At 42.0% G+C, this 14,400-nt stretch overlaps 1 protein-coding gene across 2 annotated transcripts in view; it reads right to left on the bottom strand.

Annotated features, from left to right (window-relative positions):
- Nucleotides 1–265: 265 nt before the first annotated feature.
- GLRB (glycine receptor beta) overlaps nucleotides 266–14,400 on the bottom strand; it is a 52,051-nt gene continuing 37,916 nt past the window's right edge. For both annotated transcript variants that reach the window (XM_055700961.1, XM_055700962.1), the window contains 2 exons: nucleotides 12,962–13,254; nucleotides 266–2,955 (listed from right to left, as the gene is read on the bottom strand). In XM_055700961.1, coding sequence (XP_055556936.1) covers nucleotides 2,659–2,955; nucleotides 12,962–13,254 — 590 coding nt within the window. In that variant the 3' untranslated portion in view covers nucleotides 266–2,658. The remainder of the gene's footprint in view (nucleotides 2,956–12,961; nucleotides 13,255–14,400) is intronic.

The raw sequence follows: 14,400 nt of genomic DNA, 5'->3' as shown, positions 1-14,400 counted from the left end.
CTAGTGTAAGTAAAAAGAAAATTAATACTTTATAGCTCATGTTGGTTTATTTTAAATTTTGTTTCAAATTTGCTGTTAAACTGCTTCTGTCCTTAGTTTTTGTGCTGTAATGAATGAAAAGCCTTTATTGTAACAATACACATTCCTTTTGCTTCCTTTTTTTTGTGAGCTGGAAAGCAATTACAGTGTATTATTGATTAAATGTTTCATGATAAAACACAAAAGCCATCAAGTAAGCAGGAAAGCAAGAAGGAACAAAGAATAATTCAACAATAAAACCTATAATTGAGATTATACAGATAGAATGTAGACATTAATTACAGATAAATCATTTAAGAAGAGTTCTAACAAGAAAATTATCTTCCAAAATTCATACATTTTCCAACATAAGGTAATTATTTTCTTGCCTTCCAGTACTGTAAGAAAAAATACAAGTATGAGAATAAATAATATCTATAAATATAGCACTCTGTACATATAAAAATTACCCCTCCCTAACTTCCTCTCTTTGACTTATCCTTATTGCTTCTTAGAGTCTCTGACAATTCTGTACATACCTGCAAACAGACAGAAATATTGAAACTTTGAACTAGACCTTAAAGACAATTTTTTCCCTGCCCGGTTCAGTGTGGCTCAGTAATATTTGGGATTTCCCTTCCATTTCCTTGGATCGGAAAAAAATCCAAAGGACAAACTGTGGCCACCTGGCGAAGTGGTTCCCTGCAGTCTCCACAAGAAAGACGGTGGCAAGCGCATGACCATGTTCTGAAGAGCAGATCTCTTCAACCCAACACGACTCATCGCAACCAGGCTGTTGATCGCAAAGTGGCAGAGGTCAGCAGAAACCCTGGCCACAGCAGATCCACAGCTGCCCAGTGAAGCCAGGCTGGCACGCTTCGCTGTTCCTGGGTTCCCACTTTTGACCTTCTGGTTGCGCATCCTATGTGGACAACGTTCACATGGTGGGCAACACCCAAGTGATCCAGCAGTGCCTCTGCGGCCTGCATTGGCTCAACACATCCTGGATAAGCCAGAAATTTAGCCCAAGTGGGTTTTTGCACTATGGAAGGTTTCACACATTTAATTCAGTCCCCTCCTAGCATATGAGGAGCCAATAAGCCACTATAATTCCTTTAATAAATTGCCAAGTTAGTGAGAACTGTCTTATTTTCATATTTTAAGTAACTGTGGTGCCCCAGCTTTACAAGTGGCAAGAAAAGTTACGTTTCTCTATGGCACACTCTCAAGGGAACACACACTACTCCGATATCTACCTACAAGCAGCTTTCTTTTGCCTGTGTTTCACCTCGTGACTTGCCCTTATGAAGGGATGTGCCTGGCACACACAGGAGGCCACAGGTCCTGCCCTACGCGCCCTGAGGAGATCACGTTTAGGTAGTCTCCATGTCATAGGGTTTCCTCTGCTAAATGGAGAGCAGCCTCCTATCAGAAGAGACTGACCACACATAGGACCTTATTCTCCAAAAAGTAGCAGCCAAATCAACGAGTTGGTGAGGGCAGCCATTAATTAATACAGAGGCACAAGGGCTCATGTCATATTTTATGATCTTTGGACATGTCTTCATTTCTACTGGTGGCTAGGTGTTAGCTTTGGTCATCCGTGCTACAACAGACAAACAAAAAAATTGTAACTATTGATGAAAATGGGATTTCATCTTGACAACAACTGGTTTGTTTAAACTGAAAGCTTTCAAGGGGATAAACAAAACAAATCAAGTAAGATGTATCCAATGCAACCACAACAAAAATGTGACATGTACTGCAGGGTTGCCAGATGCTACAGAAGGTGAGCCAGAGGACAGAGAAATGTAAAAAAGTATAACATAACCTGATACTGAACTGCACCTTGTGATGTTTCTTCAAAACTCCTGATACTTCTAGTCTAGAAAGTGGCCTGTTTGGTTTTGACCTATTGTATCTAGTTTGTGCCTAAGGACACAGTAGTCAAAATTTGGCCCAATATTTTATTGTCAGCATATTCTCACACACTTAAGTGTGCCTCCTTGATGAATACAGTTGTTGGGTTTTCTTTCCTAAATAAGCTGATTTTACAAAATTAGTAATTCTCTGATCTTTATTTTTTCACATAGACAAGATCAGCTTGTTCAATGCTGCCTTCACTTACCAAGTCTAAATAATGTGAATTACATCTTAGCTTTTTCTTCAACAGTGCCATCTAAAATTATACAATAACAAGATGTTTGGTTTTTTTTTTTTTTCCGCTGGAAGTCAGCAGAAAAGCTGTTAAATACTACATATACTAGAATACTGATTTTAATAATACTCAACGTGCACATCAGTTTCATCGTCAGAAACACTTTAAATCTCTGTATGTTACTAATAACTGAGGAGCGTTATTCAGCTTTATAATGTAGTATGCATTGTCCTTCATATATATTCCTAAAGCAGGATGTATGCTGTACATTTATATACAATGTTGGTCGGAGCACAGACATTGCAGTGTCATGCTTTCATTCACGTTTCAGATGCCATATGTTCAGTACAATCGCATGGCATCAAGATGCAACATACTGCTTTGCAAATGCAAATAATTTCACACAGTGGCCTTCATGACTGGGAAGGGGTAATGAAATGGGATATATTTTACACATATGAAAAAAATAAATAAAAGGTTTATCATAAATATATGGACCAGTATATGACGTTGAAGAACAAGAAGCAAAAAGGGAACAGTGCTCTTGCATAAAGATCGATTCTCTTTGCTGCTGATGGAATGACAGGCTTGGGAGGAGGAGGCTTCTTGTTGTTCTTGGCTTGAGATTTCCCGAGCCCATTGTTGACTTCAATGGGCTTCCCATAACAGTCATAATTTGATAATTCAAAATCCCTTGGCAAGCTTCCAACGATGCTGAAATCATTGGATCTCAGATCAGATTTCGAAGTGCAAACTTTTTTGCATCTGGTCTCACCAACCTATGAAATAAAGAGTGAGGGGAATCATGATCTACTCACCATATTTCATTAACAAACTTAATGCAGCTGCTAGAGAACACCGCAAACAAACATATAGGAAATTACTTGTTGATAGGGATACATCACATCAGCCTAATTTGCTGAATGGCTGCATTATAAAGTACTTAAGGATGATCAGTCAATCATATAAACTAATCCAAACATTCATAATTGTGTAATTTTTCATGCACAGGGTGCCTCATGCTGTGCAACCTGCTATAGTTAGACTCCATTTTAAGATGATAGAAGGGGAAAGAATATTTCTGTAGAGAGTATTTCTGGAAATCAGTTCTGTGCAGAACCTGCAGGACAGATACTATTCAATATTTACATTTTTCTGAGGCCTGGAAGCTGTAGTCAGAATTAACCCTAAAATTCAGCGTTTGCTGCAACAAAGCCGATTCTGGTTCTACATAGTAGCCAGCTCAAGACCCTTTATGTCACCCTAGGGTGACCACCTCACACAGTGACAAGGCTTAGGCCAGACAATTGTACTGGCACAGACAATGTGCAAGAAAAAAAGTATTTGGTGCCCTTCAAACTCCAGTGTTTTGGAGGGGGTGGGGGGGAAGTTCCTATATTCCCTTCCTTGGATTTTATACACTTTCTATTTGAGGTACAATAAATCCCTAGGAGGACCAGCCCCACACTGTTCAAGGAGCCTGAATGGATTTGGGGAGAACTGACGAGGCTTTGTGACTTGGGTAAATGACTCCCAAAGTTTTATTTCAATTAGACTAATTTAATGTAAAGCGGGGGAGAAAAAAAAAAAAAGGAAAAAAAAAGAATACAGGTTATTAAACTGATCTGCATTATTAATAATGCCATTTGTTGACATATATAACCTGAGAGTGAGTTTGAAAAAATGCCGGTTCACAAATCAGGTTATACACATGGGCAACTAACATTAACCTAAGTTTCACTACGGGTTCCTGGAGCCACCGATCCACTAAAATTTGATTCTTCCAAAAGCTGCCCGTCCCCCCGTCCCAGCAGCCCACCTCTCCTCCGCAACGCCTTCGGGCATTTTACTCTCAGCTCTCACCACCTCTGGCCTTCTGCAGTCTTAGGCTGATAGTTTGCAATATTTGCATCATCACATTTTGTAACTAAAATCATAATAGTGAGATGCAGTACCAGACTTAAAGATGAATAAAAAACTTTCTGGAGAATATTATTAGCTTCTCTATGACAACTGCCAAGGTAACTGGGATGAAAACAACTGGGGCAGTCAGGAAAAGACCTGAACTTTGACTGGGGCTTTTACTCCAGTTACTGACAGTGCTGATTCTGGCACCAGGTGGAAGAGAAGCATGGCACTATTCCCTCAGCGAAGAGCAGATATGCTTCCCCAGATCTGCCAGACTTATGGCTGAGGAAAACTCAGTTCTGAAACCAATGCACTAAAACTTAAGGTGCAGGTTACACAATAAAATCATGATTCCAGGTTGTAAAAAGGAAAAACCAGACAGGTGTTTCATGACGGTAAGGCAAAACTATACACGCAATTTCCTGCAACTGTTTCCCAGTCAGCAAAGAACGGACAGCCTGGGTCGGTGTTCAGCACTGTAGCAGCTGGGGCAAACTGTCCAGTAAGGTGGTGACTGAGACACGTGTGAACATGATTATTGCGTGACCCTGAGTGACGGGGGGCTGTCAGTGAGGGATCTGAGAAGTTCCTTCCAGTGGGATCACACCCAGTGATACGGTTCATACAGACACAAAGCAGAGCCTTGTGCAACGGGAGGGTAATGTGCAGGGCTGGGGTGCATGTGAACTGAAGGGTCACAGGAAATTTACATTTTTTCCCATGGTCAAAACCAGTAAGATTTAGTAAGGCCATCACAAGAAATAGAAACCTATATGAAATTCTAAGCCTCCTTTTAGATTTGCAAACTTGTAGCCCATTCCTCATACTACCAGCGACATACTGTGTGACTCCGCAACACCAGTCATAGCCTAAGCACTCTCATTTACAACACAGAGTATTTCTGCTCCGACGGCAGTATCTAAAGTGCTCCCCAAAAAGCTGTTACAAGTCGGTTCCCATCCACTCCAGGACAGAGAGCTGAGGGAATGGTGTCCAGGTCACCTCTGCATTATAAGCAGGGGACTGCTGGCAGCGTGTTCACACCGAGTGCCGCTCAGTTTAGTGTCAGCTGGAGCACTGACTGATCAGGGTGACATGATTTCCCTTGTAACAGCAACCACATTTTTCATTAATAAGTATATGTTACTTCTAAAAATAATTTCTTCCATTTCCCCAGGTTTACAAATCTAATGTGCTCCTGTTTCCTACACTCAGTTGCTGCCTAGCCATAGTTTTCAATTTCTTCTCATACATCTCTTCAGCTTTCCAGTATTTCTGTTGTTTTAATCTAAATTCGTTTCAGTTGACCTACAGCTTTCCTTAAGCAAAGTGAGATAATATACATGAAAAATAGTGTATCTGCTCTTTATTCTTCCTGCCTTGTGCTAGAAGCATAATGATATTCCTGAATTTTACCAAAGGCTACAGGAACCATCTCTGTGGAAAATGATGCCACAGGACTTGATTTTAAAGGATTTTAGAGTACTACGCTGAAGACCCACAGAGAAAGTAAAACGTTGCTAAATGTTACATCGTTTTGACTTCATCCTGACACAGAATGTGGCCCTGGAAAATATTTGATATCATTTGCCTTGTCCTGCCCCAGCATCACGACCCGTGGGGCAGACCCAGCCCACAGGATGCTTCCACCAGATCGATGGCTTCTCCCCTGCAGGGGATGGGGAGCCGCTGTTTGGGAAGGGAAGGCTGCTGGAATACTGCTGAGCCCCACCATGTCCCCAGTGGCACTGGGCAGCTGCTCCTCATCCCTCAGGCACAGGGGTGGGGGGGTCAAGGACGGCACGGGAAGGCAATGTGGCTCCTGAGGCTTGGCCCAAACCACAGACCCAGTTCGTCTCAGGACTGGGCTACCTTGTTGAGGTCTGGTAAGTTGAACAGGCCACCTGCCTTTTGATGAACAGCTCTGAAGTACCTAAAAATGACTCCCAGAAGCCAGAAGGCCCCTTGGGATGATCCCTTGACAAAGCCAAGGCAGACCGCTGCTGGCTGCCAAGCTCAGCACCTGCTGCTGCTGCTGCTGCAACGGGGCCGTACCCGGTTGAGAAAGCCTTTGTTTGCAGAGTTCAGGGAATAATGTGGTAGGAAAATGGGGAAAGAGCAGAAGAAAGAAGTGCTGCCTGCGCATGCAGACTGGCAGGGAGGGAGAACTAACTCCCCATCGTCGCCTCTCCTGCTTCTGGTGCTCCTCATCACTCTCCACATTTACTGCCCAAACTTGTTACACTAGATTTTCCTTTAAAAACATCCAGGATGGAGAATTTTTTCCATGACCTTGTTCCCCACAAACATATGTACCTTATTTCTAACCTGAATTTATTTGGCTTCAATTTTCAGTCACGAGGCATGACTATAGTTAGCCTGATTAACTGCTGGTACTTACAGATGGTAACAAATATAACCTTGATTTTGCATAATTCAAATGATGTAACCAGGCCGACACACAAAGCCAAGTCAAATGTTCTTAAAGAGTTTCTTTCCTCCACATCATTACCTCTGTCAAGCTAGTTTGTAATCTTTTTAAAAAAATAGTTTGATTAAATCAATAAACACATAGATCAGCTTTAATTTCACTGACCCATTTAAATTTATTAGCTAACATGGGGCTGAATTATGAATAACATTAATGATAATTAATACTTATGAATAATAATTATTAGTCAGCCCCCTGTTAGCTATGCAATATTTTCCACTGATTGATGTCAAGCTTATAATTATGCATGTTATGCCACTTAGCCTTTAAAAATACTGGCACAAAGTTAGCTTCTTGCTGTCTTTTGGAACCTTCCCAGTTTTAAAGGATTTATTAAAAAATCAACATCAATTTGCCACAGCACTCATGGACCAGCTCTTTAAAAAATCCTAGATGCAACTTAAGCTGAAATATCAATTGTAAAATGTCTATCTTTAATAGCTACTGTTTAACATCCTTGTTAGCTACTGTCAATTAAAGCTATTTCATCATCTGATTGACTACATCTGGCTTTTCCCCAAACACAGAGCAGAATATTTGTTCAACACTTTTGCCTTTTCTGCTAATTTCTGATACTTACAGCATCTCTATCTAGCATTGGATCAATACTCTTAGAACTGTTTTTTGTGTTCTGGCTATACATGCAGATGATAACTTCCTATTGCCCTTAATTATGCTTAGCCATAAATCCCTTTTGTTACCTACACCTATTTTCTGGATTTCAATTTACACTGATTACTACTAACTTATCCATTTGCCAGTGAGAAAAAAAGAGAAATGCTTGAAGCTGGGTATGGTTTTCCATCTTTGGGAATTTGTTTTCAGTTGTACTGTTGTTGGTTTTTTTTTAAATTAGTACTGCTTTCCTTCTGATCTGTAGTTGTTTTGAACGTTGTTATATAGCTCACCAGCATCATTTATATTTTTTGTATAAATTCTTCCACCCAGATGAGAAAAAAGAGTTTTCAGATTTGTGAAACATCTCCTTTCACAGCTCCAAAAGTACCAGAACTCGACTAAATTTGTTTTGTGCAAATAGAATGAAGATCCTTTCCAACTGACTGTTCATCCTGCGATCAAGTCCTCTTTATCTGTCAGGATGAAGTGCAATATAAAACGCCTTCATTTTGGATTCAAGAATTTTTGAGAGCAGAAGTGGGATTGCCCATAATTTCTAGCAAAGCTCCAAACATGCTGTAGCTCTGGCAGCCTCTCCGGCTCAGCATGCATCCTTCAGGCTGAAGTGCCTCCCGACTGTACCGCCGCATCCTCTGCCCTACACAGCACATCCTCTCTGCCCTAAAACCTTCTCCCCTGCTGCATCCAACCTCTTTGGCATGCAGATCTGGCACCAGCGCTGCCAGTGAGTAAATCTTCCACACAGGATGAAGGAGGAGTTTTCTAACAAACTCTCATTTATCTTTCCTGCACTTGTTTTGTGCTCCTCTCTTGCTCTTGCCATAACGATAGATGTAGAACATCAATAAAGTAATGACTGTTTAGTATCAGTGTCTATCCAGACTGAGTGTATTTTCTGGTGCAGCTCAGCAGGAATTTGCTACCACATTCCAAATATTCCTTGCAAAGTACCGCGCAAAAAATATTTATACATAAAGTATCACAGAATCACAGCATGGCTGAGGTTGGCAGGGACCTCTAGAGACCATCTAGTCCATCCCCCTGCTCAAAGCAGATTGCTTGGGGCCTTTTTACACCAGTGTTCTGAATTATCTTCAAGGATGTATACGTGAGTCACTAGAGCAGAAAGTACCTACTCTGTACCTGAAATGCTGTCAGAAACTATTAAAATAGGCTGCAGCCTGTGGTTTTGTGTACAAGGTAAAATGTAAACTGGGTTTCTGGTGGTTCTACATGAAAAAGCTGAGTCTGGAGTGCCACTTGAGGGGAAAAGACAATAGGGGAAGATAGGTCACCACAGGTCATCACCACTGGTCAGGTATATTGTGAATTGGTAGAATGAACATAACTCATATCAGGTTTCAGAGAGGAGATGTGGCTCTGGCAAGATAAGGCACCACTTCTTTTTAAAAATAACTGGGTTTAGAGCTGTTACCACCACTTGCATAGCACTATTCATCATCTGCCAGAGACATTCTTTTAGCAAATGTTCTCTCCAGCCATAAGCACATTATCTGTGGGAGACAGCTTCTATAAATGGGCTTGATGAAAATGTGACTATTCAAATCGAGGGATGCTGTTAGAGTTAACGGTGCGATCTCTCCCTGTAATCGCACCACCAGTGAAAGCAAAAGAAACTGATTCATCTTCAGAACATTTCCCTTTTTGCTTGTTTTTCTCACTGTATGATGTTGCATTGCTAGGAAACACACTCAAACTCCTACTGAGGATTCCCAGTAAAAAGCCAGTGCCAGCAGTTACCACCAGTTTGCATAATCTTCTCCTCTGCTTAGAACAGCTTCTAATTGCAGCCACTAGGAGCTAAGGGAGCCAAACTGTACTTTCTCATGGTGTCTCGCCTGTAAACGCATAGACATTGTCAGTCTTAGAAAAAACACATCAGAAGTGCTTATGTTGAATTTTCTCTTTTTTCCCCTACAGATTCAGGGTGATCTTGCCAGATGGACCACTTGACTTTAATCAGACAGTCATATCTGCAAACCTCTGGGCTTAAAATGGCACTGACATTTCAAGGGTTTTTGTGGGAGGGGGCACGAGTCACAAAGCATGGACTTGGAAATGTGGCGTGTGCTGGCAACATACAGCTTTTACGTCAGCCAGTATCCAGGATGTGGTGGAGAGGAGACGGAGCTATGCATCCATGGAAGCTTTGCTCCATCTTTGGGTGACTGGCAAATTGTGAGTACCGTTTTCATCCTGCCACCTTCACTGTCGCTGCTGGTGACTATCAGTCACCATCACTGACTCTACTGACACAGTGCCAAAAGCGCTTTCTGCTGGAAACTTCCAGGTGGACCCTTGCAGGTTCTGTCACAGGAGATCTCTTGTCCTCACCCTCAATTATGAATGGCATCAAGCTTTTAATGTTTAGGGTATACTGAAAAGTTGATCCCTTTACCCAATTTCTTGTCATAAAAGAGGAACAACAGCTGCTTGTATTTTTAAGTATAATCACGTGTTTTTGTTACGGCTTGCATTTTACTAATATCAAACGTGCCAAGCCTCCAGACCAGATTCCATTTTTATCTTTCACAAATAGTGCAAGCACGTAAATTGTTCCATGGGGGCTGGAACCAGGGGCACCTGTCTGTCCCATTTGCTTCCCTGCGCTCCCTCTGACCCTTCCCACACCTGGGATCTTCCTACCCCTGCAACCCCCCTGTATCTTACATACTGGCCCCTGCCCCAAGCCTCCTGCAGGGCATCACTGCTGCAACGCTGCATGGCTGCAAGAGGCAGGAAGAGTGCAACTCGCTGCTCGTGGAACGCTGGCAAACTGGCCTGGCATCAGGATTATGGGCATTTAAATGTGAGAAAAAAAAAAAAAAAAGGAGTTTCTCTTTTTAAACTTGGCTGCCCTTTAATAACTTACAAATCTGTATCACCACCATTCAGTTAATGTCTCATAATACATAAGTGCTTCATTTAAGCTGGAGAAACACTTATAAATGAAATTATTCATGCTCTCTGTTTTGCACCACTTGGAGTTTTCTGCTCCCAGGTCCTTCCTGTTGGCTCTACCTTTGAGTCCCGTCTGGTCTATCCACCATTTCAAGCCTAGCTACAGTGAGATTGCCAGCTACAACCTCAGCCACTTTTGCCTTGGTATCATGTCCTGTGCGGAAAGAGAACACTTCTATGGGATGCACCTGTGTTTCACGGATGCAGTTCTAAGTTGTCCTCTTCTCCTAAAGCTATACATTGGTTCATCTAAGTCTTTCCAGGTGTTTAGCCCAGTATTTGTTCTCTCCTCACACACAATCCCTACTCAACCCTGATGAGAAACAGCTCCTGAAGTTCTGGGACAGCACTCTGGCCTCTTTTTGTTTCATATTCTTTATGCCTTTCAACATACATTTTTTTTCCATTACCTGTTTCTTTAATGTTTCCCTCCCTTGCATATTTGCCATATGAAAAATGCGTTCTCTACTTGATCATTACTAGGTCTGTATGGGAGCAATCCAAATTTCGTGGGGCAGGGTTAGTTTTGGATTAGGAGTCAGAGCTACCGAAAGATTTAGACCTGTTCTGTTTTAGGAGTTTAGTACAGGCTTGTCCAGGGCTGAGAACTTTCAAAGTACTCCTACCCAGTAGCTGGTTCAAAGAGGGAGTGCTCAGCTCGGTAGACTTATAGCATTCAAATATATCTAAAATCTGGCATCACTGCCCCACCACATCCTGATACCAAGTGATTCATTGGTCTGGGATCTTCTTCTATCTCAGCCTGGTGATCTTCCCAGAAATCACCAGCCCAGGACACCCTTCCTCAGGTAGGCTGTGTTTCACAGCAGGTGGCTGGATCCGAGCTGGATCACTAGCCATGAGGGGAGGAGACCACTCAGCCACGTGAGGGGTCTTTTGCAGCATGCTTTGAAAAGCTTCATTGCTTTCAAAGCAATGAATACATATTTCCAATATGTCTCAGTAAGCAAATGTTTTGTAACTATCTGTATAACGATCATCAGAAATCCAGATTGTTGTTGCAGAGGTTATAGGTATTGGAATGCTAAAGGTCTCATAACAAACTGGAAAGACCCTGAAAAGTGCAGGTCAAACACAAGATGCTGGAGCTGACATTGCAAGATCATGGAGGGGGGACTGCAAGTTTTTGGAGGGCGGACTGAGGTCTGAATTGTAAAAACATTCAGCCTACTGCTAGACACCATTCATGGGGAACGTTGCTTAATTTTTGTGGATGACTCCCCTTCCTCTAAGTCTTCATATGCACTGTACACCCAAAGCTGTCTTCTTGAAAAAAGTTATTAAAAGATGAAAGGATAGCATAGGTAATAAAAGTTATGATTTTATTCTCCTTATGGCTATGACAACAGCAAGCACCTTAAAGGGTGTACCCACCAAGGAGAATCAGTAATTTAGTGATTTGGTTTTGTTCACAATACTGAAAAACTGTAGTTCTTTGGTTAATCTTGTCACTGATCAAGCTGAACGCTTACACTTAAGTACTTGAAATGGAAATAGATTTGACGTTGCTCTGCTGGACTGTTACAACTACTTTGTCACAAGAAACAGCTGAATTTTGGACCTGCAAATTGCTGAACACAAAAATATCACATTTAAGTTCAGGGGAAGCACAACCATAGCGGAGCCATCTTTCTTTCTGCTTGGCTCCCACACTGCCTGGGCCTTGAGAATTGCTTGTGACACGAGTCAAAGCAGCCACGGGGCTGCTCTGTGCTGAGCCTGGTTGCCCAATACAGCTCCCAGGAGACTCTTCTACCAGGTGAGAATTATGGTAGTTAAGGGCACTGCTCTGCGCTACCTGTAGCTCCTCGGCTCTGGGGTAATTAGTTATGGGGCAATGCTAGTTTGATACTGGGACAGGGTTTCCACCATTCTGGCATAAAGTACTCCCTCCTTAAAGAAGCCTTAAAGTTGCATTGTACGCTACCTATATTACCACTTGGATCTGGCCTAATAGCTTTATTTTATACATCCAAATTGCTGAGTCATTGAAAGCTATAAGCCAAATTCACATTCTACGTATCGTAGCAGAACGATTTTCGTCTTGTGGAATAAATATCACTTAGGATTGCGGGCAGTTGGCCTGCGTGTCTGGTAACTCCTGCAGCACAAAAGGGGAGTTTTACAGCACCGAGAGTTTAGCAACGTGATGGAAAACTTTGGCCTAAGTGAAGACGTACATCTTGTCTTTATCCGTATAATGAGATCTGACCCATAAACCCGATCTGGCAACACAAATGCAGGGAGTGTTTGACAGACAAACAGACCTGTCTTTTCTTTACAAATGCCAAGACTTCTGGATCCCTGGCTTCAGAGATGCTTGACATGCAATGCGCTGCAGCTGTGGCCATCCCGGGGAAAGCAATGAGCGGGGTGTTATTTGAGTAAGCTCTCGGCAAATACTGGCCGAGAGTCTTGTCCTCTGAATAGCTATGGTTTGACAGCTGCTATTTATTATGAGAAAAATAGCAACTGTAAAGCTGCCTGCTACTTTATTTACCTGAAGCTCAGCAGCAACGATAGGGCTAGGATATTAAAAGACAAATTCTTCATTTAGTACATCTGACCCCAAATCACTAGGGACCAATTGGTCAGACTGCTAGCCATTAATTACCAGCATGTTTTTAACATCTTGTTCACTTCTAAGATTAAGCGCTCTCCAAAATTATTACAACAGTATATTCCTGGAATTCTTTTAATGGAGGATAATGCTGATTTTGCATAGTTAGCTTTGCAGCTCCTACCTGTAAAGTGCTGATGTGGACAGGAGTCCCGGTGCCATTCACCGTGTTCTTCTTGGCAGCATTTCCACCCTTCCCTTCCACTTGCTCTGCCTTGGCAATCTTTGCTTTTTCGGCTTCAATTCTCTTTGGATTGTTCAGCATTACCTGAACCACCGCATACTCCACCAGGGACGCAAACCCAAAGAGCAGGCAAACAATCAGCCAGACATCTAAGGCCTTCACGTAGGACACTTTGGGAAGTTCAGCGGCAAGAGTGGTACATTCAGATGCCAAGCTGAGCACTGAGAAAATACCTACAAAAAGAAAAATAATGTATTGATTAAAGAATCCTTACGCATACTGTCACTGGCTGTGCTCTTCCTCTGAAACAGACAACACTGAATGATGTTTTGTAACAGTGAATGGGACTTCACAATGTGGTCGGTGCAGCAGGTATACCAAATGCACATGCCTTTGGTTGATGAACAAGTTACACTGAATACTTGGGTAGGTTATCGCAGTTGATGATGAATTGTTAATAATGAGCACCTTCATTTTATAAACAGAGAAGCAAATAAGTCAGGCTGTGCTGGTTGCTGTGGTTCTCCTGCCCCATCACCCACCACACAGTTGGGAAATGGGCTTTCCAAAGGCTTATCTTACAACGTGCATCTAAGCCTGGGAAGATGGAAGAGAAATATATGATACTTAAACCAAAAGATTCCAAATCCTTTAAATTAGACTGCTGTCCCTGAAATCTGAACTGTGCTAAAGCAGGAGCAATTCCCTGAAAGGCCTGTCCACAAGTGTGATACAAAAACCTTAGATGAAAGGGAAGATTTTGCTGAAGAGCAAGGCTGCACCGGCCCATTAAAAAGTCTGTGCTCCCAATTCACTGTGAAGACGAAAACACTGAGTTGACTGAGGGTCTACAACCCTTCCCTATTTGAGCTTCCAGGACCTAGAGGAAGCTTTCTAGATAAAGGGTATTTCAGGAAGCCCTTATAATGAAAAAAACCCCAACCCTACATCTGCAAAGGCTGTTGAAAGGTCACACCCATCATCAAACTGGGTTTCAACAAGTATTTCTCTTCCAAATGTCCCCATCAACACTGGGCTCACATCACAAGAGACAAAATACAAGCCCAATCTTAAAGACAGTTTTCCCATGGGCTCCTATCAAAAAGAAATAGCAGCACGAACAGCTACATTTGGAAAAACACTAACTTCAGAAATGACTGTCATGGGAGGAAAACTTAGTTCAACCCCCCAGTTCAGAATGTCCCATTTTGGTTTTGTGAGCACCAATGATACAAATCTTTAGTAATAAATGGGGGGTTTCAAGAAATGTAATTGATGTCTACAGAAAATGTTGGCCAAAAGGAGATACTCAGTCTTAACTATGTTTCTTATATTGGTCATATGTGCTATACAAAGCATTTTTTTTTTCCAAAGAAAAA

This window comes from Falco cherrug, chromosome 1 (assembly GCF_023634085.1).
Source record: "Falco cherrug isolate bFalChe1 chromosome 1, bFalChe1.pri, whole genome shotgun sequence".
Taxonomy (NCBI): Eukaryota; Metazoa; Chordata; class Aves; order Falconiformes; family Falconidae; genus Falco; species Falco cherrug.
Note: the sequence above shows the minus strand (reverse complement) of the source record. Positions and strands in the feature narration are given on the sequence as shown.